This window comes from Protopterus annectens, chromosome 16.part0, assembly GCF_019279795.1.
Source record: "Protopterus annectens isolate FY-2018-M chromosome 16.part0, PAN1.0, whole genome shotgun sequence".
NCBI lineage: Eukaryota > Metazoa > Chordata > Ceratodontiformes > Protopteridae > Protopterus > Protopterus annectens.
In genome coordinates, this window is record NC_056750.1 from 257,392,159 (window position 1) to 257,419,494 (window position 27,336).

Sequence of the window (27,336 nt, forward strand, 5' to 3'; positions counted from 1 at the left end):
AAGGACCAGATCTCTGTTCATCTGATACCAGGACATCTGTCATGGCAATGTGACACTTTTAAAGTTTACCAGTAATAAACTATCTGGGGAAAAGATGGTTCTGTGAAAGCTGACAGTCAAATCACTGACAGTCAGATGCATAATACAAAAAGCTGTGTAAAAATGTTTAAGATTCTTTTCCTTCCGGTTGCTAAGATTCTAGATGGGGCGAAAAAAGTACAGCACTATCTGCATGAAGGGAGAAGATTAACGTTTCCATAAGTGTTGTACATTTTGAAGTGTATGTGAATTATATTGACAGTTTGTGCTCACAGACAATGGGGATCCTTTCCTAATAAATGTGACTTCACAAAGATGTCAAAGGCAACACTATCCCAGTTTTGTCAGACAGTGTCTGAGGTCATTACAGTAATACCAAATAATTTTCTGTGAGGGCTAAGGAGAAACTTCACAAAATATCTCCTCAGCAGCATCTGGGAGAGAGGGGGCTGAAATTATGGTCCACACCTGTCCAAACCTTGCTCGGATACCAGTAGCAGAGTAGTACAAATTTTGGTACACCAAACAGCTGTATCAGTTACTGAAGATGGGCACTGTGAGCCAAGTACAACAACAATAGGTGTGCTATAATCTGGAATTAACTATCCCTGTTATTGGTGAATTAACAGAAACTGTCATACTAAACAATAAAATGAGTGGAAAAGTCAGACCATTACCACGTAAATTAATCCTGATACAACACCACCTGCTCCAGTGATAACAGGAAGTATACCCATGTGAAGTTAATGGTATTTACCTTGTGTGGTCTTGTGCAGTGGATGAACTAGAGCAGCTAAAGACAAATGCACAGCTGATTTTAGAAATGTTTCTGGTATAACTGTGGACCAGGGCTCATCAATTCAATGGCTTTTATTATACCTTACCAGCAGGACACTGGTATTCGCAAAACGGCAGACTATGATAGCAGTATTTTCAATCCTATGTTCCACGCAGACTTATTCTGGGACCCTAATTATTTTCATTTTTATACAATAACTTCCCTGTAAACCCATTAATCATGATATTATCATTACTCTAATTCCTCTCAATGGACTTCAAGAAAAGAAATGGAAAACAACTTCTGTCTTTTCTGGAACTACTTTAAACAGAGAAACATATTTATTCACTGCAACAAATCAGTAGCTACCAGTCTATCTGATACCCACAGCAGGCTAACCAGTAATCTTAGCTTAGTAATTAAAGACCCATTAAGACCCATTAGGTGCCCTGCCCCCATACCTAGGCATGTTTTTGAACAGCTAACTTTTACTCAACATACAGACTCATCACAACCCAAATCCAACAAAAAATCTAATTTGCCTACAAATACACCCATCTCCTGCCACCTGAAAGCAAGGAGCTCCACTGGGATAAAGATATTAATACCTAAACTCTAACAGTGCCTACAATTCGCAGCACTAAACTCTGACCAATGCTCAAATATTATATGAACTGCAACTAATAAAATCTGTCACTCCTTCTCTTTATCTTTACAAACAGAATATCAAAACAGGCAACTGACTGCTAGGGCAACCCTCCAACTAAACTCCCTAAGCTTCAAACTGCTTTACTGCAGGTACTTCCTTCTGTTGTCTCAAAACTCCACTGCCATCCAATATTTGACCCCCCCCCACCAACACCACCTTTATTCATCATGTTGTTTATCAGACCTCATTTTTATAAGGTCCTTGGTGAGAAGGCGTTTACCAAGAGTACTCTAGCAGCCTGGAATGCACTTCCTCAAGATGTTCGGAAATTGAGTGACCACTCTGCTTTCATGGAATAACTCAGTGAACCTTTACAACAGGAATGCAAACATACCTGCCCAGATAATGGCTGGATAGAGTAGCCATCTAAATGATGTCTACCTGACAACAGTAAGCGCAGTACCATACCAGTCAAACAACAGGTACAGTATTCTACCACTCAAGCAGCAGGTATAGTATTCTACCTCTCAAGCAGCAGGTACAGTATTATAACACTCAAACAGCAGGTATAGTATTGTACAACTCAAACAGCAGGCACAGTATTGTGCCACTCAGACAGCAGGAACAGTACAGTACCAATCAAACAACAGGCACAGTATTGTACCACTTAAACAGCAGGCAGAGTATTATACCAATCAAACAACAGGTACAGTCTTGTACCACTCAAACAGCAGGCAGAGTATTATACCAATCAAACAACAGGTACAGTCTTGTACCACTCAAAGAACAGGCACAGTATTGTACCACTTAAAACAGCAGGGGTGAGAATGAGACATGATAAACTCAACAAGCAAAGAAGAGTAGTATTCCTGGAACTGAATTCATTCTTAAGTCTTGGTGAGTACCTTCATGAGGTGGTCCCTGCTTTTTTTTTTTTTACAAAGTCTCACCAAGATGACATATGTACTGTGTTTTATATAGCATATATCATGGACAAAAGTAAGTTAAAAATAAAAAAGACAACTGGGTGCAAAAGTCCCAGGATAAAAAAGTGTCCATTCCTAGTAGGCACACTGGTACTAGGACTGGAAAAAATAACAGTTATGAATCTTCAAGACACAGAAACATTCCTACAATGAGGTTAAATCAGGCTCAGGGGGAGGATGGTCCCCTGTTGTAGAAGGAAGCAGCAGTCCACAAAAATCACACAAACTGATAGGCCAAAAAGGACCCATAAAGATGATAGAGTAAACTATTGAGGAAAAGAAAGTAATTATGTACTGTTACTATTATGCAACAAGCATAGAATTTCCACACAGAAGATATACAAAAAGGTTAAAAGAAAATTAGAGGAAAAATATACTTGCAAAATTAAAACTGTCAAAGGCTTCAAATGCAAATTTGTGTTCATTAATACAACAGATTCAAGAAAAGCATTATACAGACCAAGAAACGTTGGGCTGTTTGAGAAAAGAAGTGCAAAGAGATTTTTGAAAGGTATAAAAAAGCAATATGGACACGGGAAAGAAAGAGAGATCTAACATGATGCAATATTTATGCAAAGGAGAAAGCCAAATACAAAAAAGCAGCGTCAAAGATATTTGAAGAAAAATACAGACAAAGGCACCCAGCTATAGAAACTTTCACAGTACACAAAATAAGATCACATAGGGGGAATGTAGAACAGACGATTAGTAAAGTTGAAGTTAAAAAATAGAAGCTAAAGTCATGAAATACCTGTGAAGTGAGGAATTTAGTGTAGAAAGTCTAACACAGGTTATATCATAGCATGATGGAACAACAAGTCACCCAAGTAAGGAGAAACAGGAGGAGCAGGAGACATCTTAAGAAAATATATGGACATAGGAAAGAAAACAATTTAATGTGGTGCAATATTTATGGAAAGGAGAAAGTAAAACTAATCAACACAAAAAGTTATTTGAAGAAAAATATAGGCAAAGGCATTTGGATATGGAAAAGTTTACAATATAAAAAGTAAGAAAACAAAGAGCGAAAGTAGAAAGGACGACTAGTAATGGAGAAGTTAAAGAAATAGAAAGTCGGGTTATGGATTACCTGCAAAGTGAAGGATTTCATGTAAAAAATCTAACTCTGATAACACCACAGCAAGACAGAATAATGAATCCCCAAATTAAGAAAAAACTAGTGGAGTGGGAAAAATAAAATCAGTTGCATATGAAAATACTTTGAAGCCTTCAGTAGGTAATCACTATAAAAGTTCAGCTGGAGTTGCACAGCAAGGGAAAGAACAACAAACTGTGGCAACTCTGACACAGTCAATGTTGTGGAGTGATAGGTCAGTGAGTTCCCTTATGAAAGAGCAACAGACGACACAGGGTGAAACTGAAGAGAAAGTGGCACAGGAAGATGCCCTGGAACTTTCTATAGAATTCCCACAGGAAATGAGGAACAAATAATGTGCTCTCAGTTTAAAAGAAAATGATCTAAGGGATGAATTCCTTAATTTAATACAGACAGATAAGCCAGTAAGACCTAAAAATGTTAGAAGTTTGATAAAACAAATGAACCACAGTACTCAGGACTGTTCAAAGAAATTCATGCAAAATAATAGAAGTAAATAGGATACATTACTGTGCAGCTAAATTAATAGCAGATAAAGTCTTACCACAAAAACACAGGGCAGTAAGGGAAAGGAAGGAGAAATTAAATGTCATCGTGGAAGTATCGAATAGAGAAAACTATAAAGCAATTAAGACAGGAAGTGTCACTGTTAGAAGAGTGCAGAAGAGGGAACAGATCGACAAAATACTCTGAAAGATAGATGATAAAAGCAATATGCAGTGTCAGAACAGATCAGGATCTATCATATGCTATTGCAAATAATTAACTAAAGATATCAACACCAGCAGAAAAACATAGAAAATATGCAGACAAATATAAAGGAAAAATACAACATAAGCAATTCATTGATGATCTATAAAGTTTTACAGAGAAATGGGAAACAAGGCAAAAGGAATGGAAATACCAAAGAAAAAAATAAGAAATAGACACATTTTGGGGAAATATCTATGATGATCCTGTGGAATACAACAAAGATGCTGAACAGACAGAAGTAAAAGAAAGAATAAGAAGTTCAAATGTACAGGATATGAAATGGGATGAAATAGCCACAGAAACTGAAATAAAATTAAGAAAAACTCCTAAATGGATCACCCCAGGCCCAGATGCAGTACCTAACTTCTGGTAAAAGTATTAACATCTTTCCATGAAGATTTAGCCATGAGTAATAAATATTTATATGCACACCCCCAATCAGACACCAATATGGTAAACAACAGGGGAAAAACAATACTCCTCCTTAACAGTGAACCTGCAAGCTATCCTAAAAATTATAGACCAATAACATGTCTTCTATCAACATATAAGCTATACACTGGAACCGATGCTGACAGAGTTTATAGTAATTTAGAAGAAAACTCAATCATGGCAATAAAACAAAATGGTAACAAAAGAATGTCATCTGAAACAAAGTATCATTGTTATTAAACAAAGTCATAACGGAGAACTGTAAAAGGGGGGGAATAATCTAAGTATGGCATGGATAAACTTCAAAAAAAATTTGACAGCATCCCACATTCATAGATAAAAGAGTGCTTACAAATATATAAGATACCCCCTACACTGACTGATTACATTACCATGAAACAGTGGCAAACCACTTTGCAGTTAAGCCACGATAAAGGACAAATTATTATTCCAGGGATAAAAGGGGGATATTCCAGAGTGATTCTTTATCACCGCTGCTCTTTTGTTTTGCCACTAACCCATTAAGCTGTCTACTTAACATATTAGTTTACTGATATAATTTGACTTCCAGAAAGCAACAAAGTGGAAAGACTTCTCATTTTCTTTTTGTGGATGATTTACAACTGTCTAGTTCATCGGATGAGGAACTGAAAGCACAACTACAAGTGGTCAAAACTTTCTCAGATTATATAAGAATGTCATTTGGTCTTGATAAATATGCAAAAGCAACCTTTAAAGCAGGAAACCTGAAGCACCAAGAAAATATCAGCCTGAGACAGGAATGGGATGTAAAACAACCTGCGCAAGAGGTCGTGCATAAACATTTGGAAATTGATGAAGGATCAACAATAAAGCATGAAGAAATGTGAATAAAACTTAATAAGGAACATTTTAGAAGACTAAAATTAATACTGAAAACAGCTCTGACATCTAGAAATAAAATCCAAGCTATAAACCAATTTGCTCTCCCTGTCCTAACTTACAGTTTTGGGGTGATTGACTGGTCCCAAAAGGTATTGGATCAGTTGGAAAGGAAAATAAGAAAAATATTTCATGCTTATCAAATGATTTATGAAAATCAGTGTATACAAAGATTATATATTCCCAGTTCTGAAGAAGGGATGGGTCTCCTCAAAATTGATTACATGCATAGATTTGCAGTCACGGGACTGCATACATATCTGCTGACCTCACAAGATCCAAACACAGTGAAAGTTTTAAAACATGAGGAGAATAAGTATAAGATGACTTCCCTGCTTAGTTTAGCAGAAGCATATTGGTGTCAAGTGGGAAAGGAAATCAAACCAGAAGTATATAAACATCAGGCAGCAACTGAATGTGCCAAAAAACAAAAGAAAGAATAAAAGGTGAAGGATCAGATAAGAAGGCAAAAAATGTGGAAAATGCATAAATGTATTTGCAAATACAGAAAACTCTTGGAACAACTTCAAGTCTATCAGAACCAAAAGCAGGAATGGTTAAGGAGAGGTGAATTTAAACCAAAATACAAAAGGTTAATATTGGCGGCTCAAGATAGTGGACTACATACAAACTGGTTTACAAAGTCCATTAAACATGTGGGAGAAACAGACAAATGCAAGTTTTGTTTAACAGAATTGGAAACAGTCACATACCTTGTTGCTGGGTGTGATACACTAATGGCAGAAGGACTCTATACTGTGAGGCATAATAATCTGGCAAAACTCTTGCCCTGGGGATTGTGCAAACATTATAATATTAAAGTAGCTGAGAAGCATTGGAAACATCAGCTACAAAGCATTACAGAAATTGAAGAAGTTTATATCACATGGGATCACCCATTACTAACAGTTCAAAAAATAAATGTGAGAAAATGAGATATAGTAGTCTATGAAAAGAAAACAAAAGTAGCATTGATCATTGAAATTGCTACACCCAGTGACTATAGTGTCTTACGTACTGAGAGACAAGGTCATAAAATACTAGGATTTACAGGCAGAAATGATGGCAATGTGGAAGAAGGATACTCAGACAGTTCCAATAGTAGTGGGATCAAGGGGTCTTATAAAGAAGAATTTACAATTGTATTTAAATATGTTGCCAATACATGCAACTCCATATGAATTGCAGAAGGAGTCAATTCTGGGCACATTGTGGGTGCTGCAGAGAGCACTTCTGGTTAACATCAAAGATTCAAGAACTTTAATCATACTTTGACTTAGGAATGGGGTCCACTCCTGTCATGGTATTAGAAACCCAAAAGACTTGGAGAAATTAAACCCAGGTACAGTACTGTAATACTCACACAGCAGTTACAGTACTGTACCACTCAAACAGCAGGAACAGTAATGTACCACTCAAAGAGCAGGTACAGTACTGTACCACTCAAACAGCAAGTACAGTGCTGTACCACACAAACAGCAGGTTTAGTACTGCACCACTCAAACAGCAGGTACAGTGTTGCACCACTCAAACAGCTGGTACAGTACTGTACCACTCAAACAGGAGGTGCAGTATTGCACCACTCAAACAGCAGGTTCAGTACTACACCACTCAAGCAGCAGGTACAATATTGTACCACTCAAACAGCTGGCACAGTATTGTACCAGTCAAATAGAAGGAATAGTACTGTATCACTCAAACGGTAAGAACAGTCTTGTACCACTCAAACAGCAGGTACAGTATTGCACCACTCAAACGGGAGGTGCAATATTGCACCACTCAAACAGCAGGCACAGTGCTGTACCCCTCATTTAAAACTGTAAAGTATATATGCTGTTCTGTTAATATTGTAGATACACAGAAATATACTGTGCATGTACTTTACATGCTTCCCCCTGAACTGCACTAATATTATTTTATATAACTGTTCATCTACAAATTAAGAATAGTTTATTGTAGGATCTAGTAATTTACCCATACTCAAATTGAAAATGCTGTAAATATTACCTGTCTGTTGTGCATCTATCTGCATTGTACAATATTAGTGCTTTTTTGGCTCAGGTCATGGCTGTTGTCCTCAGACCAGCCCACCTACCCAGTTAGCCAAGTGAATCTTTCCCATCTTTTCAGAATCAGGTTGCATTTACCTATGACTCATAAAAACAAAAAGATTTAGAGTGTGGCACATTTAGTCACTTAATAATAATGTGAACGCACAAGATGGCTATAACTGTGGGGTAACCATTTGTCAAGTTATCAGGGGTAAACTGACCCTAACAAAGGCCCAGTATGTGTGTATACCTGGAGTGTATCACACTGGGCTCTTATATACTAAATGAAGAAATTCTGGACAGCCCGATGGAGAGATGGACTTATAACAGATAAAATCTGTTAAAACATTTTTTCTCATTTCACCACTTCTAAAGCCCACATGTAAGTAGAAACATATTACAGACTACGGTAGCTAAATCAGAAATCAGAATGTGTTTTTTTCTTGCTGGCTCATTCCATATTTAGACCAAAACTTGGCTATGGCTGAGTATTCTAAATATTTCACAACCACTGACATAATAAATGGATTCTGAACTGTAAACATAAATCCCTGAGACTAATTTGAACTGGCCTTCACACTTAGGACACTATAGTGTACTTCTGGTGCAGATGCAGAGCTGTTTCCAAGTCAGCTGGCACCCTAGCCAGTTCCTGCAGTGGCACTCCAGCAACACAAAGCTGAGGACAAAAAAAATGACTACACCTGCTAATAGCAAAGCTAAAACAAACAGTCAAATCAGTTAATCAGCTTAATCTGTAATGACTGATAATGACCAGGCATAACAGCAGTTCTACAGCAGCTAGCTTAACTGATTCATGTTTCTGTATTTGCCTCCGATTGGCAATTAAGACTGTCATTTGTGTCCCCTGACAGCTTCATCTTATTATAGCTACTATACTGAGCAAGTGTCTTTTTGCATATCTAAACTTAGCTCATGGCTGTCTCAGCTTTTTTGTTCAAGAATCAAGCATAAAGCCAACAATAATAGTGGACAAAAGCCAAAACGTAGGTACAATTTTAAAATATTACTCTAGTTTGCTTAGAAAATTAACAGGACAATAAGTTTTTTATCAGCATGTATTTTCTTTAAGCATAAGATGTCTGACATTACTGTGGCTATAATCCACATTGATCTAACAGAACATCAAAAACATGATGGAGACAGCAAAAAATATGAGGCAAAATCAAGAACACTTCAGAGTTATGCCTTGCCTAATTCTGAAAGCTGGGGACATCTAATTTATGTGGCCAATTTATAGATAAAATCAAAAGTAGTACTTCTGCCTAGCACCTGAGAATGGTAAAATGACTTAAACCAGATAAGGAGTGTTGGAGCCAAATTACCCCTCATTAGAGAGCAATGGTTCGAGCACAACATAAATTATCTAAGATATGAATCTGGAACAGATTGGCTTAGTCATTAAAAGAAAATAATAGATGCAATTAAGCATATTAACTCTCCAAAACACTGGCACCTAGATGACTTCTTGGACATCTATGAGTACTCAATGTAGGGGTCCAAATGGAAAGATGAATTCAAAAAGAAAATAAATGCAATATTACTGGAACTGAATTCATTCTCAAGTCTTGGTGAGTGCCTTCACAAGGTGGACCATGTTTCTACACAATCTCAACAACCATATAGTCACCAGGGCTCAACAGAGGCTTCACCTCCTGAGAAAGCACAAAAGGGCCAGGTTCCCACTGTCTGCTCTTAGCACTTTTTACAGGGGAGCTATCTAAAGCATCCTCAATAGCAACTTTATAGCATGGTTCAGCAACTGCACAGCTGCTGAGAAGAAGAAACTACAGAGGGTGGTGAGGGTGGCTGAGAAAATCATGAGCACAAACCTTCCTTCTATTCAGGAGCTTTTCTTTACAAGAGCAAGAAAGAGAACATATAAAATACTTGCTGATTTGAGCCATCTGGCCCACAACTGGTTCTCACAACTTGCGTTCCGCAGCTTCCGCTGTAGGACAACCAGATTCAGGAAAGTACAGTTGTGTACACTTACCATGGATGTTCGAGTGTATTCACTGTTGCAGTCATCACACTTGGGTTATCCTACCAGGGGTAGCCCTCAGTCGGCCAAATACCAGAGGCTTAGTATTTCTGCGTCAGTTGCTGTCACTCCAGGACTAACGTCAGGTCGTCAGTGGTATAAAATCAGGCAGCTGACACCATTACATCAGTTTTTCTTGCCCCAAATGACAGGAGCCCCCTAATAGGGAGCTAGGTTGTAGTGGAAGAACACTACCAGTGGAAAGGAAATACCAAAAATCCCTGTAAGGAGTGAGGGAGAGAGAGAGAGAGAGAGAGAGAGAGACAAGGGGGATGGAGGGTGGGAAACCAGGACTGCAACAGTGAATACACTCGAACATCTACATTTATAGTAAGTGTGCACAAGTGTACTATGCTCTTCGTGTTTTACTGTTGCAGTCATCACACTTGGGTTGATTCCCAAAGCTTTAGAAAAGGGTGGAGGCAGTCAAGAAGACTGGGGGCTGGCTAGGATGCCCTGCAAGACTGTGGTTGCAAAGCCTGCCCTGGATTTGGAGAAGATAGGCAAGTGGTAATGTTTGGTGATGATATGAACAGAAAGTAGAGTTGTGTACACTTACCATAAATGTAGATGTTCAAGTGTATTCACTGTTGCAGTCATCACACTTGGGTTATCTGCCCTCAGTCAGCCCAAATACTAGAGTCTTGGGATTTCTGCATCGGATGCTGTCACCTCTTCCATGATGTCAGGTCATCAGGGGTATAAAACATGCAGCCGATGCCATTACATCAGTTTTTCTTGCCCCAAATGTCAGAAGCCCCCAAAATTGGAAGCTATTGCATGGTGTGTAACACCTCCAGTAAAAAGTACATACCCCTGCCATAAAATATGCACAAAAAATAGATAGGTAGAAAGTATAGAAAGGACCAGGGGGCTGGAGGGAGGGAAACCAGGACTGCAACAGTGAATACACTCGAACATCTACATTTATGGTAAGTGTACACAACTGTACTATATTCTTCGTGTTTCACTGTTGCAGTCATCACACTTGGGTTGATTCCTAAAGCTGAGGAAGGGTGGAGGCAGTCAAGAAGTGCTAGGGCTGGCTAGCAGGCCTTGTAAGACTGCTGTGGCAAATCCAGCTCTGGACTTAGAAAAGATAGGTAAGTGGTAATGTTTGGTGATGGTGTGTACATAACTCCAGGTTGCAGCTTCCAGGATGTCCCTGGTAGGGACTCCCCTGAGAAATGCTGTAGAGTTTGAGGTAGCCCTAGTGGAATGAGTTCTGATCCCCTGTGGGGTAGGTTTTCCATGGTGTTTGTAGCAAAAATAGATGCAGTGTGCTATCCATTTGAAAATGGTTTGCTTTGAAATGGCCTTGCCCTCTGCCCCTGTTACAAAGCTGACTAGCAGCTGGTCAGATTTTCTGAAAGGTTTAGTCCTGTCCAGGTAAAACCTAAGCTGTCTGTGCACATCCAAGGAGTGCAGGATCCTTTCCCCTTTATTCTGAGGATTAGGTAAAAAGGTTGGCAAATGAATGGATTGGTTTAAAGCCACACCGGATACCACCTTTGGCATAAACGATGGATTAGTCCTGAGGGAAAACCTGTCAACGTGGAAAATAATGACAGGTTCCACAGCCATTAGTGCCTGTAACTCAGATACTATTCTTGCTGAAGTGATGGCTAGAAGTAAGGCTGTTTCCCAAGAGAGGAATTTTAACTCTGCTGAAGCAGCAGGTTCAAAAGGTGGAACCGTGAGCTTCTTCAGTACAAAGTTAAAGTCCCAGGCTGGGGTAGGAGCTCTCCTAGGGGGCCTTAAGTTGTTGGCTCCTCTCAGGAATTGTTTGATGAGGGGGTGAAAAAAGAGAGGAGCCTCATTATTATAATGAGCTGAGATGGCAGAGGCACGAATCTTAATGGATGTGAAGGATAGGCCTCTGTGGAGCAGCTCTGCTAGATAATCCAGGATTTGAGATAAGGTGGGCACGGCTGTGTCCTTTCCTTGAGACTGACTCCAGGAACAATATCTTTTCCACTTTTCAGAATAGGATTTCCTAGTACTAGGCCTTCTGGCTTCAAGGATGATGTCCAACACCTGTTTGTTGAGGGTTGCAGATGGTGTATTCAGGGGATAAGCCAGGCTGCAAGGTTTAGGGTTTGCAAGATGCACAATCTGTCCCTCCTGCTGGGACAGCAGGGAGGGGGTCTGATGTAGGTGCCAGGGTGGCACTGCCATCATACTGCAGAGGAGTGGGTACCAGTGCTGGCGTGGCCAGTCTTGGGCAATAAGGATTGTCCTAGGCCTGTCCTGTTTGATCTTGAGTAGTACTTTTGAGAGGAGGGGCAGAGGAGGAAAGGCATAAATTGAGGAGCCTTTCCATTAAAAGGATAGGGCATCCACCTTCCACTCTCTGCTGTGAGGATTTCTGGTATAAAATTTGCTTAATTGATGGTTTTGGGGGGAGGCAAAGAGGTCCACCTCTGGTGTCTTCCACCTCTGGATTAGAAATTTGAAGGAGATGGTTTCCAGTTTTCACTTGTGTGGGTCCAGCAGATTTCTGCTTAAGTCATCTGCCAGTGAATTTTGTTTGCCTGGCGGGAATTGAGCTTGCAGGTGCACTTAGTTGCATCAAGGCTGTGTTTCACAGGGTCATGGCTAACCTGCAGAGAGGGTAAGAATGAGTTCCCCCCTGCTTGTTTATGTACCACATAAATGTGGTGTTGTCTGCCTTTATCAGGAGCTGCCCTGGAAGGATAAGGTATTTGATAGCTGTCAGAGCATTCTGTACACCTAACATCTCTTTTTGATTGATATGCAGGGGGATTTGTCTTGGGCTCCATTTGCTTTGAATGCATTTGCCTGCCATGTGAGCCCCCCATGCATAGTCTGATGCATCTGTTGTCAGGGTTTGGGCAGCAGGGGTTTGAGTGAAAGGAAGTCCCTTGTTGTGGTTGCATGTCTTTGCCCGCCACAGGAACTCTGCCCTTAGACAAGGTATGATAGGAATCACTGTATCCAGGTCCTGAGAATGTTGGCACCAGAGACTTTTTAAGTACCATTGAAGTTTTCTCATATGCAGTTTTGCATATGGAATTAACAAAATGCATGAGGCCATGAATCCTAGGGCTTGCAGGATTTTCACTGCAGATAGCTGGGTTTTGGTGGCCATTAGTTTGAAGTAGTTTGTCAGATAGACCTGTTTTTTTCTGGAGTGAGGAATGCCATCTGGGAAGTTGTGTTCAAGTTTGCTCCCAGGAATACAGTCTTTTGACTGGGCACCAGTTGTGATTTCTTTTCGTTGATGGTGTACCCCAGAGAAGTTATGAGTCTCTTTACAAATGCCAGGTGCTGAAGTAGCAATTCCTGACTGTCCGCCTGAATCAGGCAATCATCCAAATATGGGTAAATTTGAATATTTCTCTGCCTGCAGTATGCAATGGCTGGAGCCCAGGCACTTTGTGAATACTCTGGGCACAGTAGATAAGCAAAAGAGAAGTGCAGAGAACTGATAGTGCATAGAGCCTGCCTTGAAATGTAGATAATTCCTGCAAGACTCCCTTATGAGGATGTGCAAATACGCTTCTTTTAAGTCTAGGGTGACTAACCAGGCATCCTTGGCTAACATAGGAAGGAGATGTTGCAGTGTAAGCATTTTGAATGTTGGGACCACTAGAAAGGTGTTGAGAATAGAAAGATCCAGGATAGGGTGCCAAGAGCCCTCTTTTCTGGGCACCAGGAACAGTCTGGAGTAAAAACCCTGTCCCCTTTGTTCTACTGGAACAGGTTGAATAGCTCTGATATTGAGAAGGGAAAGTACTTGCTTTTGAGCCTCTGCCCACTGGTTTGAAGGAAGGTCTGGCAACCCGCTTGGGGTTGGCAGTGAATGGAAGTTGAATCTGTATCCCTGGGATACAATGTTTAGAACCCATCGGTCCTGAGTAATGGACATCCAGTTTTTTGCATGAAGGGCGAGTTTTCCTCCTAGGGGTGCAAGTACTTGGGCATGGCTGGGAAGGATGATTGAAAAGACATTGTGAACTTTTTCCATAGGGGGTGGCTTACCACTTTTAATGGAGCATCTAGTAATTTTGCTTTGACATGGTCTGATAAGATTTGTTCCTTCAGCCAAGCTTGCCTTCTCAGTACAGACCCAGAGAGCATGCATATGCGATCAATAGGGAGGATAATCACAATGCACTAGCTAGATATGCCTTAGATGTAGGAACATTACATAACTTCAAATTTAATGTTGTTGAGTTAATAAATAAAACAGACAGAATAGGTGATATTAGAAATCACGCTGAGGAAAGTGAGAACAGGTGAGAACTAAAACTTCAGAGTCACAGGGGACATGGCCTAAATGAGAAGCTGACTCTGAAGCCTTTTTTAGCAGCACATCCCTATTCACATTGATTTTAGTGTTTTATTAACACTTTATAGTCATGTATATATTATTTTTTAGAGATCCTTGTTTTCATATATGTATGCATATGTATTTATATTTTCCAGATATATATGCATGAATATATAGAAATTCTGTGTTGTTGATTTTAAAGTGTATATGTCTTTAAATGTTTTTAATTAATTTTGTTAATTGGTAATTGAATTTAATGTGATTGGGCTAAATTTATTTCTATACCTCTGCTGTGGCAAGTCTCATCTGTGTTTTTGGATACTTGGTTTTGTTCTGAAGAGGCTCCCTATCCAGGACGGTTTGCTGTTTTTATAATTTTGTTTTTCTTACGGTTCCTGGAACATGGCAGAGAAGAGAGTGTTATCACTTCATGAAACTGATACCAGTGTGCTACAGAAATTTATTGGGATGACTGAGAACCCACTCTTGAAGTTTACTTCTCATGAATTAATTAAAGAAGGTCAGCAGACAGTGAATACAGCAAGGAATATTGAGGTGCTTCAGTTGACACGGAAGCTGGAAAATGATTTACAGAAACTAAGAAATACGCAGTGGCAGAGACAGCACCTGGAGGCATGTCTCACTTTTAAGGTAGTACCTAGAGGATTGAGGGTTTTGAAGATGCCGACCTTCGGTACTACCTATCCAGAACTGTTAACCAGATGGCAGAAGCTAAATCTGGAGACGAGTTATGGATATATTAACTTGTTAATAGAACAATATAAGGATATTGAGAAGTTATTATTACAAGAAATTATGACTATGGAGAATGACCTTAAAAATCTTGTCAGCATGGAAGAAAAGCAAGTGCGTATTGCGGACGTTACGCTAAGACTATCTATTCTTGATAACAAGCAATTGCTTGACAAGAAAAAGAAATTGGAGCGTGACCTAAATGATTTTTGTCAAGGTCAAGTCTTTTCTTGGCCTAGAAACAATGTTGATCATATTGTACATGGCACTTATAATGCCAATAATACAACTGTTACGGCTCATACTGCATCAACAGTTACACCCACCCCTGTGATGTCAACGCGGACATCTATATCCATAGATTTACCAAGAACACCCACGCCCATTGATCCATCTTTACGTGGTGATGTAGCATCCGAGACTGCCATTCGATTGGATGCAGGTGAAGGCCCATCCGGGCACACTAACAATAGGGCAGTAACATCTACGGCAGAAGCTACAAGGAAGGAGGAGTGCCATCTGGATAAAAACAGTTCGTTGTCATTGACAACTTCTCAGGGAACTAACATGGCGTTTTCTTTCCCTTTACCCATCCGACAGATGACTTCGGCCAGATAGTCGCCGCAGGGGAGCGCCAGAAAAAGGAAAACATCAGGAAAGAGACACGAGTTCCAGAAAAAGGTACTTCGTCCTATCCAGAAGATTTAGTATTGAATATATCTAATTATAATTTAACTGAAAGTGAGAGGTTTCTACTCAACCGAGGCCTCTCCTTCATACCGTCCAAATCAGTGGATATAACTGATATCTTGGTGGACATTAGAATGTTCACCAGAAATTTTAATTTGAGAATGCTATTTGGTGACAATGATATGGGAAATAGGAATATATTTACCAAGCCTTCTACTTTCATTCCTCAAGGACATCCTTTATTAGATACTTTTGAGAGAGCTTGTGAATGTGATTTGATAGAACTTTATAATTCACGATTTAAACCAGATTTTTATAACTTGACACTTTATGATTTTCAAGCTATTAAGAAACTGCAGGATACTCACGACATAATGATTAGACAAGCAGGTAAAGGTGGGGCTATTGTGGTCTTAGACTGTAACATGTATTCTAATACTATGACCAATATGTTGGAAGATTCTGAAACATATCAAACACTAAATAGTATTCGGTTAAATAGATTAATTAAGAGCATGCACTCTGAATTATATGACCTGATTTTATGCAATACTATTGATCATGATCTGTATAAATATTTTCTAGTTGACCAACCGTTAATTCCCACCTTCAGAGGACTTCCCAAAATACACAAAACTCTAGTTGACCCTCCCATGAGACCTATTGTCTCAGGTAGTGGGTGGTTAACAGACCCTGCTTCTATCTTTGTTGAGAAACAGTTCAGGCCAATAGTGGACAGGAATATGTTCATACTGAAAGATAGTCAGGAGTTCCTGGAGAGTTATGGTGAACATGTGGTTTTAACAAACAATGTAAGTAATGAGTTATTAGTAACTTTGATTGTAGTCTCATTGTTCACCTCGATTCCGAATGATACAGGAATGGAGTTCGTAAGACACATTCTAATTGAAGAAGGAATTCCTAGGAGCACAATCATTAGAACCCTAGCACTACTGGAATTGGTACTGAATAATAATGTTTCCTATATGATGGCACATACTATTTACAGAAAAAAGGGGTTGCCATGGGCACCCCTTGTGCAAACTCTTACGCTAACCTTGTGTTAGCATATTGGGAGAGGAATTACATTATGGCGAACACTCTATATAGTGACCACATCAAGTTTTATAAGCGTTTTGTGGACGATGTTTTCTTTACATGGTCTGGTACTGAAATAGAGTTATGTGAGTTCATTGATTATATAAATGGTACTACTGACTTTCTGAGGTTTGAATTTAAAATTTCTGATGTTAAGATAGAATTTTTAGATACACAAATAATCAAAGAAGGCAATATGGTACACTCTGAAGTATATAGGAAATCTTGTTGAAGGAATAGCATCCTACATCGCAGTAGTATGCATCCCCAACATATTTATCACAATATTGTAAAAAGTCAGACACTCAGAATGTCACGACTTACTACTGATGATGAAAGCTACAAAATGAAGCAAGATATGTTAGCTGAGAATTTTTCATCAAGAGGATATAGTAAGAAAGAAGTTGCAAGTGTATATCAAGTTAATACTCCCATGAGACAAGAAAGAGGGAAACCTTTTCTTTACAGGAATCGAGGGAATACAGACAGCATTAATAATAGTGATCAATGAAAGAAGATAAATATTATGGTAATTCCCTATTCTAATAAAAACTTGAAGATTAAAAACATTATTAGTAAGAATTGGAACATTTTAACCACTGACGATAGGATTGCAGAGTTAATAGGCCCACAACCCAGCTTTTCATATAGGAATACAAAGTCATTAAAGAGGCTATTATGCTATGAGGACAACAAAAAAGGGCCTGTCTTATCCATCAGACAAGGCACTTTCCCATGTAGAGGATGCAATCAATGCGTCTACATGTCTTGTAATAATAATTTTATACATCCAGACACAGGTCATGAATATAGATTTAATTTTTATGCTGATTGCAAATCCAGGGATTTAGTCTACCTGGCTGTCTGTCAGATATGGCAGTCTTTTTATATAGGTAAAACTAATAGAAGCCTTTGTGAACGTGTAAGAGAGCATGCATATGCGATCAATAGGGAGAAAGATCGCAATGCACTAACTTGATATGTCTTAGATGTAGGAACATTACATAAGTTCAAATTTAATGTTGTAGAGTTAATAAATAAAACAGACAGAATAGGTGATATTAGAAATCACACTGAGGAAAGTGAGAACAGGTGGATACTAAAACTTCAGAGTCACAGGGGACATGGACTAAATGAGAAGCTGACTCTGAAGCCTTTTTTAGCAGCACGTTCCTATTCACATTGATTTTAGTGTTTTATTAACACTTTATAGTCATGTATATATTATTTTTAGAGATCCTTGTTTTTATATACGTATGCATATGTATTTATATTTTCCAGATATATATGCATGAATATATAGAAATTCTGTGTTGTTGATTTTAAAGTGTATATGTCTTTAAATGTTTATAATTAATTGTGTTAATTGGTAATTGAATTTAATGTGATTAGGCTAAATTTATAGGTAGTATTACTTAAATGGATGTGTTTTAGTGTAGTTATTAAAGTCTGAAGAAGCGTCATGTAGACGTGAAAGCGCTTACTATATACTGCAGTCATTAAACGATTTATTTCTATACCTCTGCTGTGGCTAGTCTCATCTGTGTTTTTGGACATCTAGTAAATTTGCTTTGACATGGTCTGGCAAGATTTGTGCCTTCAACCAAGCATGCCTTCTCAGTACAGACCCAGTGACAGCAGCCCTGCAAGATGCTTCTAAGGCATCAAACCCACACTTCAAAGTATGTTTACTAACTTGGTTTGCAGAATGCATTAACTCCTGTACATCTTTATTTTCTGCACAATCTGGAAGTAACACATTTTTTTGTGTAATTAGTTCCATAATATGCTGCTGGTTCTTCAACATGTGAAACTGGCAATTTAAGGCCCTGATGGCCAGAGTTGCAGAGGTATGTACCTTCTTACCCCATCTGTCTAAAGTTCTTGAATCCCTGTCTAAAGGGGTGGGGATTTTGGCTGTAGTAGCCTTAATGCCTTTAGGTCCCTGGGAAATGGTTGCTGGATCAGCAGTAGGATTCTTAAAAAGAAATTTGTGAGAGTCAGGTACTCTGTAGTACCTGTTAGGTTTTCTAGGAGCTGGTGGTAAAGTGTCAGGAGTAAGACTGGATTCCATGAAGACATCATCCACAATATCCAGAACAGGGGGTTTAGCTAGAGGCCTGTGCTGGGGCAAGTCTAAAAATTCTCTGAGTCTCTTTTGGACTGAGATAGTCTTGGCATTCCCAATGGAAATGCTCTTTTAAATTATGCAAGGTTTCACCAAAAGAAAAATCTTCCGAAGGGGAGGCAGAGGGAATGGAATTATCTGCATCAGAATCCTCATAGGTAGATAAGGGTATGTCCTGGTAATCAGAGGGATCTGAGTCATGGTCTGTAGAATCAGAAGGAAATTCCATTATTTGTCTTTTAGCAGGGGAAGGCTGGCTTCCCCTAATTAGAGTAATAAGGTCTTCAGCCATTTTAAGCATTTGTTTCTGTGGCATGGGAGCTTGAGCATGCACTTTGGTTGTCGGTTTTCTACATGTAGTGCGAACTCAACCACTTGTCAGAATAGGATTTTCTAGTGCTGGGGCATCTGGCCTCAAGTATAATATCCAGGACTTGTTTGCTTAGGCTGGCAACTGGAGGAGAGGTCAGGGAATAAGCCAGACTGCCAGGTTCAGGGTCTGCAACTGTGGGTGCATGAATTCTCCATTCTGCTGGGTCAGGAGAGTTAGGATCTGAGGTAGGTGCCATGGTGGCAGGGGTGAAAGACTGTGCAGCAGTGGGTACCAGTGCTGGCATGGCCAGTCTGGGGCAATCAAGATTGCTCCTGGTTTTTCCTCCCTTATTTTGAGTAGTGCCCTTGAAAGTAGAAGTAGAGGGGGAAATGCATAGATCGAGAGGTTTACCCATTGGAAGGATAGGGCATCCACTTTCCAGGTCTTGCTGTGAGGTTCCCTGGTGCAGAATTTTCTGAGCTGATGATTGTTGTGGGAGGCAAAGAGGTCCGCCTTCGGGCTGCCCCATTTCTGGGTTACAAGGTTGAAGGTGCTGTGGTCTAGCTGCCACTCGTGTGGGTCTAGGAGTTTTCTGCTTAGGTTGTCTGCCAGAGAGTTTTGGGAGCCTGGCAGAAATTGTGCTTACAGGTGAATTTGCATGACTGAAGCCATATGCAAAAGGGTCATGGCGAGCCTGCAGAGAGGATAAGAGTGAGTTCCTCCCTGCTTGTTGATGTACCACATCAGTGTGATGTTGTCTGTTTTGATCAGTAGAGACCTGGGGAGAGTAGGGGTCTGAAAGCTGTCAAAGCATGCTGAACAGCTAGCATCTCTTTTTGGTTGATGTGCAGATGTATTTGGTTTGGGCTCCAATGGCCCTGAATGCACTTGCTGTCCAGGTGTGCACCCCAGGCATAATCTGATGCTTCTGTGGTTAGGGTCTGGGTAGCGTGGAGTTGTGAGAAGGGAAGACCCTTGTTGTGGTTGCATGCTGCTGCCCACCAAAGAAAATCTTTCCTTAGACAGGGTATCACAGGTATGATAGTTTCCAAGTCCTGAGAGTGTTGACACCAAAGGCTTTTTAGTTACCATTGAAGTTTCCTCATATGCAGTCTGGCATATGGAATGAGTAGAATGCAGGAGGCCATGAACCCTAGAGCTTGCAGGATTTTCCTTGTGGATAACTGGGTCCTGGTAGCTAGCTGAGAGAAGTAGCCTGTCAGGTAGGCTTATTTTTCTGGACTAAGGAATGCCATCTGGGATGCTGTATCCAGACTTGCTTCCAGAAATACAATTTTTTGAGTGGGGACTAGTCTGGATTTCTTTTCATTTATCGTATACCCCAGGGAGGTCAGTAGGTCGTTTACAAAGGTCAGGTGCAGTAACAGCTTTTCCTGACTGTCTGTCTGAATCAGGCAGTCCTCCAGGTAGGGGTAAATTTAAATATTCCTTTGTCTGCAAAAAACAATGCCTGGAGCCAGGCATTTTGTGAAAACTCTGAGAGCAGTGGGTAAACCAAAGGGAAGTGCAGAGAACTGAAAGTGCATTGATCCTGCCCTGAAACGTAGGTATTTCCTGCATGATTCCCTGATTGGAGTGTGTAGGTAGGCCTCTGAGATCTAGGGTGGCTACCCAAGCATCCTTGGAAAGCATAGGTAGAAGCTGCTGGAGGATGAGCATTTTGAATTTTGGTATCACCAGGAAGGTGTTTAAAATAGATAGATCAAGGATTGGGTGCCAGGTGCCCTCTTTTCTGGGTACCAGGAACAGTCTGGAATAGAAACCTTGGCCTATCTGGACTGAAGGAACCAGCTGTATTGCCCTCATGGAGAGCAGGGAATGGACTTAGTTTTGTGGCTCTGCCCACTGGTTTGAAGGAAGATCTGGGAACCCTTTTGGGGTTGGCATAGTGTGGAAATAGACTTTGTATCCCTGGGACACTATATTGAGGACCCATCAGTTGTTGGTGATAGAGACCCAGTTTTTGGCATGGGAGGAGAGTTTTCCTCCTAGGGGCACAAGCAGATGGGCAGAGGTAAGGAGTGGAGGTGTACAGTCATTGTGAGTTCTTTCCATAAGGGGGTGGCTTAGCACTACCTGTTTTTGAAGTGGAGGAACTCCATTGCTTAGATCTCTGCATTCCGTGACTGCTATCTGGGGCGGGGTTTGCTTCCCCTAGGTCTTGTCTGAGCTGGTCTTGAGGGGGCTGGAAAGGACCAGTGTTTGGAGGGGCAATGCCTACTGAACTTCAGAGGATGGACCTGTAAGAAGTCCTTAACTGTCTGCATAGATTTAGCTTTTTCTTACATCTTTTTTAAGACCTCTTCTGCCTTGGTGCCAAACAAATTGTCTTTGTTCAATGGTGTGTCCAATAGTTTTGATTTGACATGGTCTGGCAAGGTCTGTTCCTTAAGCCAAGCATGCTTTCTAAGTACAGAACCTGTGACTGCTGCCCTGCAAGATGCTTCTAGGGCAGCAAAGCCACATTGCAAGGTGTGTTTAGTAACTTGGTTTGCAGAATGCATAAGCTCCTGTAATTTTTTATTTTCTGCACAAGCCGGAAAGGTAGACATGTTTTGTTTAAGGAGTTCCATAGTATGTTGCTGGTATTTCAGTATGTGGAACTGACAATTTAGTGCTCTAATGGCAAGAGTTGCAGAGGTGTATATTTTTTTAGCCCATCTGTCTAAAGCTTGGGAATCCCTGTCCAAGGGGGTGGGATTCTTAGCTGCGGTTGTTTTTATTCCTTTAGGTCCTTGGGAGATCACCTCTGGGTCAGCAGTAGGATTTTTGAAAAGAAATTTGTGTGAGTCAGGGACTCTGTAATACCTGTCAGGCTTCCTTGAGAGCAGGTGGAAAGGTGTCAGGGGTTAAACTAGATTCCATAAATACATCATCCACAATATCCAGGACAGGAGGAATGGTTAAAGGTCTGTGCTATGGTAAATCTAAAAATTCCCTGAGTCTCTTTTTGGACTGAGGATAGTCTTAACAATCCCATTGGAAATGTTCCCTTAAAGTATGTAGGATTTCACCAAATGAGAAATCCTCTGGAGGAGAGGCAGAAGGAATGGATTCCTCTGCATCTGAATCCTCATAAGCAGACAAGGGTTGCATGTCTTCATATTCAGAAACCTTGGAGTCATTGGACTCTTGGTCAGATAAAACTGCTGGGGATAAGTCTCTTTTTCTTTTGGAAGTGGTAGGCTGGCTTCCCCTAATAAGCACGATAAGGTCTTCCGCCATTTTAAGCATTTGAGATTGAGGCATAGAAGCAGGTGCTTGAGCTTGGGTTGTCGTTTTTTAGGCATAGTTCGTACCCTTGGCCTTAGAAACTTGGTAGTTTTAGAAAGAACTGAAGATGCAAAAGAAGTAGTCAGTATATGTCGAGTATCTGTAGTGCGAAGAACTTCCTCGGAAGCCAGTGCCTGCTCAGCGGCTACGGACTCATCCAAGGTAGAGACATCTGCAGGATCCTTAGTCAAAAAAGAGTCTCGCTGCATACAGGACGCTGAACAGGTCTCGGTAGCGGCCTGCAAATCCACAGATGTGGGCATCAGGGGCTCTGAAAGTGCTCACTGAGGACTGGCAAGCTGGCAACTAGCTTAACGGAAGCATCGTTGACAGTTTTAGACCTGTGTGGTCTGTCTATGTCTTTATCCTTATGTTTTTTTCAGAAGATCGGTAGTCAGATGGCTTACCAAAGCCATTTCGGAATTCGGAGATCGAGAGTGAAAATATTTAGCTACAATAAGGGCCCGATGACGTATAGTTCTGCTGTTGAACAAAGCACAAAAGCGACAGTGAGGGACATCGTGGTCTGGGCCTAAACAGGTGACGCAGTAAGAATGGAAATCTCGTTGTGGTATTTGCTTTCCACAGGTGAGACTTTTCTGACATCAGTTAGAGCAAGAAAAAGGATCCCCAATGGGGTACTTAGCTTTAGAAGACTTCAAATTCAATTCGGAAACAAAAATTCAGGTAGCGGCCGACCGGCACTCGTACAAACTGCTTCTGCATCTGTTTCAGGCTCCTCGGCAAGAAAGACTGATGTAATGGTGTCGGCTGCCAGATTTTATACCACTGAAGACCTGACATCAGTCCTGGAGTGACAGCAACCGACACAGAAATACTAAGCCTCTGGTATTCGGGCCAACTAAGGGCTACCCCTGGCAGGATAACCCAAGTGTGATGACTGCAACAGTGAAACACGAAGAACATCAGTTTATATCCTACAGCTGTGAGACTTATTAATACAGACACCAACCATAATACCTGACAGATTGAAGCCTCTTTTTTTTTTCATTTAATCCTGCTGCTCAGAGCAATTACCGCCAGCATTACTATTATGTAATATGATGGCTTTACTGGGTCACATCTAAGGTTAACAAGTGCAATATGGTAACAAAACAGCTACTATTCACTAGTCTCTATTCATTCTATATCTTAGCAGTGTAGGGGTTTGGTGGTGGGTATTTATTTATTATTTATCACTGGATAATGGGTATTGAATGTGTTTATATAATGTGAACTACCTCTTGCATGTCATAAGTGTTATTTTCTTTCTTATGTTATTCTTTGATACCGCTGTATCTACGTTATTTGCACTGCATTTCTCTTGTGAGCTGACATTTGTAATTTTGTTTAGGCTGCACTTGTGTGGTCCTAAATGACAATAAAGTTCCATAATTTGGCTATTTGATTTGAGAATAGAGCTTCACCGTGAGTGTTGTTAGCTTTGTTTACTGTGAGCAAGTTTCTGGCTGCAGATCTTAAACTTCGTGGGCATAAGTAGGGGACAACAAGTTCCTTGAGGGACAGGCAACTGTCAGGATGGAAGATGATACTGTGTGTAAATTTAAGTTGGTAGAGATGGAGAAGGTTAGTTAGCTCGAGCCAATTTAATTAATGTAGAGCAATACAATGGTGGGTTTCGTGGGGAAGGTTGGCTGCAAAGCAAGCTATTTTGTTGTAGTAAGTTTCCAATTTGGTTGTCTGATTTTTTTAAGTTGGTAAAGAAGAGGAAAGCATAAAGGAGTGTAGAGAGGAAGAAGGTTCTGGATATAGCTAGTCTGGTATTGTCAGTGAGGAATGGCTTGCTTCTGTACAGTCAGTCAAGTCTGATGTGAACTTTCTTAATTGTGATGGCTATGTGTTGGTCAAATCTGAGTTTATCGATAGTCACACTGAAGAGTTTTGTATGCTCATCTGGTTGGATGACTGTGTTGTTTGCTGAGAGAATGGTGAAATGGTGATTGCTTGCTACTGGTAAATAACATTAACTGTGTCTTTTTGGGGTTAAGGATTAGTTGTGATTTACTCAAATATGTTTTGATATCATTAAAAGTTTACTGGGCTACTATTTGGAGGTTTGGTAAGGTATCTGCTGCGCAGCGTACCATTGAATTGTCCACATACTGAACTACTTTAGCATGTAAAATAAAAAAAAAATCCAAACACAAACAATAAACACCAATTTAATGGCACAATGACAGTAATAAAACAGACAATACATCCCAAAGACTGAGCGCTTTCACCAGAATCAATGGCTTCATCAGAATACAATGAGGTTAAAATTCAAAGTTTACATAATGAACCATCCTAAAAACTGAACAATCTAAACAAGCTAGAATAAAGTGACATCATCAAATGATACCCGCAAATATTTAAAGGCACACAATTTATGAGGCAATACTCACGCTTTGGTTACTGGTTGTTGGTTCTGGGGTTGTGGCTTTATCTGGGTGGAGGAGCAAGTTAATTGTCTGCCAGAACTTTTTGGGATTGTTTTCATATTTGTTTTGCATTGATGTATAATATGTTTTTCTTGTCTAGCTTGAGGCGAGATGAGCAGATGAGTTCCACATAAGGAGGAGCAACAGTAGATGCAAGATGCATTTGACTAGGATATGACACAGTAATATGTTCTGGAACGTTCTTATGAAGACTCACATGAAACGGAGAGTAAAGAAAGATGCTTTCAGTCCAAAAGAACCTGATCTATGAGAAGACTTGATTGCTGTAATAGAAACATATTAAGATAGATGAAAGACCATAAACTAATCACCCTAGATATCCACATCCTGACCCCACCCCCACACAAGGAAACCATCTTAAAAAACCTTTCCAAAGGAAACTTCACGCTCCTCATGAATGAGGTGACTAACTCTGTGATGCCTCTGCAGATGGATAACACAGTCAATACAGTCACAACTGCTGAATCCTACACAATTGCATTCTATAAGCACCTGCATGAGTGGATGGATCATGCTATCCCCAATAAAATCAAGACGCTATCCTCCAGAAAAAGGAAGCCGATCTTGTGGTCCCCTTCCATTAACAAACGTTACAACAGAAGGAAGAAACTGTTGCAAAAGAGAGAAAAAAAGTACAGTTTTGTACCTACCATAAATGTAGATGTTCGAGTGTTCACCCTGCTGCAGTCATGACACTTGGGTTATCCTGCCGTCAGGCGGTCCCGCAGTCGGCCTGAGTTCCAAAGTCTTGGTCCGGCGTCGGTTGCTGTTGCTTCTTCCCTGACGTCAGCAGGGTAACACGATGAACATCAGGTATGGAGCAACTCTCTGACGAGCCTCAGTAAGAAACTAAGGTCTCTCATAAAATCCTCCAGAGCTAACTTCGAAAGAAAAATTGCCACAGATTCCAAAGACAGCCACAAGGTATTCTTTAGCCATGTCAAGAATCTCCATGGCAATACCCAGCTCTGCACTGAGCTACAACAGAACGGGACAAAATATACAGAGCCAACTGATATTGCCAACATATTGGCAGATAGGTTCAGTGCAAACTTTACTCGCCCCTCACCCCCCAAAGGGCCTATAACTATACCAGATGGTTGTAGAGCCCTGGAAATCACAAACACACAGGTAAAAACGGCACTCTCTAAAGCCAAAAACACAGCATCCATGGGTCCGGACAACATCCCAGGCTGCGTCTTACAGAAACTCCAAAATGAACTAGCCCCCCCCCCACCTAAAATCCATGTTCAACCACAGCCTCACCACAGCCTAAGTGTCTACAGAATGGTGCACAGCAACAATGGATATCCCACTCCACAAAGGAGGAACCACCACAGATCCCGGGAACTATAGACCTATTAGCCTGACAAGCCTGGTCTGCAAGGCCATGGAACGTATCATCCTGGAACTCATAAACAAAGATATAGGTAACCTCCAAACTCTGGATGCTACCCAATTTGGATTTGTAAAAGGTAGGCCATGTCTCCTAAACCTGGTAGACTTCTTTGAAACAGTTACTAAGGCCATAGACGAGGGCAAGGCGGTCCACACAGCCTACCTGGACCTCGCTAAAGCCTTTGACACTATTCCTTATTCAGGAATCTTTGATAAACTCATCAACCTTAACATAAACCCTTACGTCACGAGATGGGTGGCCAACTGGCTCATGGACAGAACCCACACAGTAAGAGTTGCTGACTCTAGATCCGACTCCAAACCAGTGACAAGTGGAGTACCTCAGGATTCAGTCTTGGGACCCCTCCTGTTCAGTATATACTTCCCTGAAGTGCAAGCGAACACCAAGGGTCTATGGCTAACCAAATTCACAGATGACTGCAAACTGGGTGCCATTATCGATTCCCCTGCCGACATAGACATCCTGCAAAAGGGCCTCACTGAAATGGACACCTGGTGTCAAAATCATAGCCTCAAACTAAGTGCCAAAAAAAGCATTGTTATCCCCTTTGATGAAAACAAGGTACCCATGAATTACCAAATAGGGGGAAGTTCACTTAACACAGAAATCGTGATAAGAGACCTTGGGACCCAAGTGGATAGTAACCTCTCCCTCGATAACCACATTGCCACAGTGGTCAGAAAAACTTTCTACATGGCCCACTTAGTCACAAAAGGGTTCGCATCGAGAAATAAGGAAGTCATCATTCCCCTCTACTAATCACTTATCAGACCCCTCACTGAATTTCTTTATTTTGAAGGAGAGTTCTTTCGTCAGGAGAAAGGTGTAGCAATGGGGGCAATGTGTGCACCAACTTATGCTAACTTGGTTCTCTCATGGTAGGAACAAAAATACATTTTTCATTCTATATATAAAGACTACTGGGTCCTATATGGTCGATTCTTGGACGACATATGGATTTTTTGGATGGGGGGAGGAGAATTTCAATGAATTTGTGAACTGTATATCCCTAACCACCATTTTTTTAAATTTACTTACAAACATGGATATAAATCCATTGAATATTTAGATGTAAGGATTAGAAAGGACA

The 27,336-nt window shown here is 40.6% G+C and overlaps 1 protein-coding gene across 3 annotated transcripts in view; it reads right to left on the reverse strand.

Moving 5' to 3' along the window:
- The window catches only part of PTGES (prostaglandin E synthase), a 270,044-nt gene that overhangs the window by 116,705 nt on the left and 126,003 nt on the right, over positions 1 to 27,336 (reverse strand). Inside the window, exon 1 of one of the 3 annotated variants that reach the window (XM_044058620.1) lies at positions 24,770 to 25,062. The exons of the other annotated variants lie outside the window; for them this stretch is intronic. Coding sequence (XP_043914555.1) covers positions 24,770 to 24,877 — 108 coding nt within the window. The 5' untranslated portion in view covers positions 24,878 to 25,062. Of the gene's footprint in view, positions 1 to 24,769; positions 25,063 to 27,336 lie in introns of those variants that run through there. 3 annotated transcript variants of the gene reach the window in all.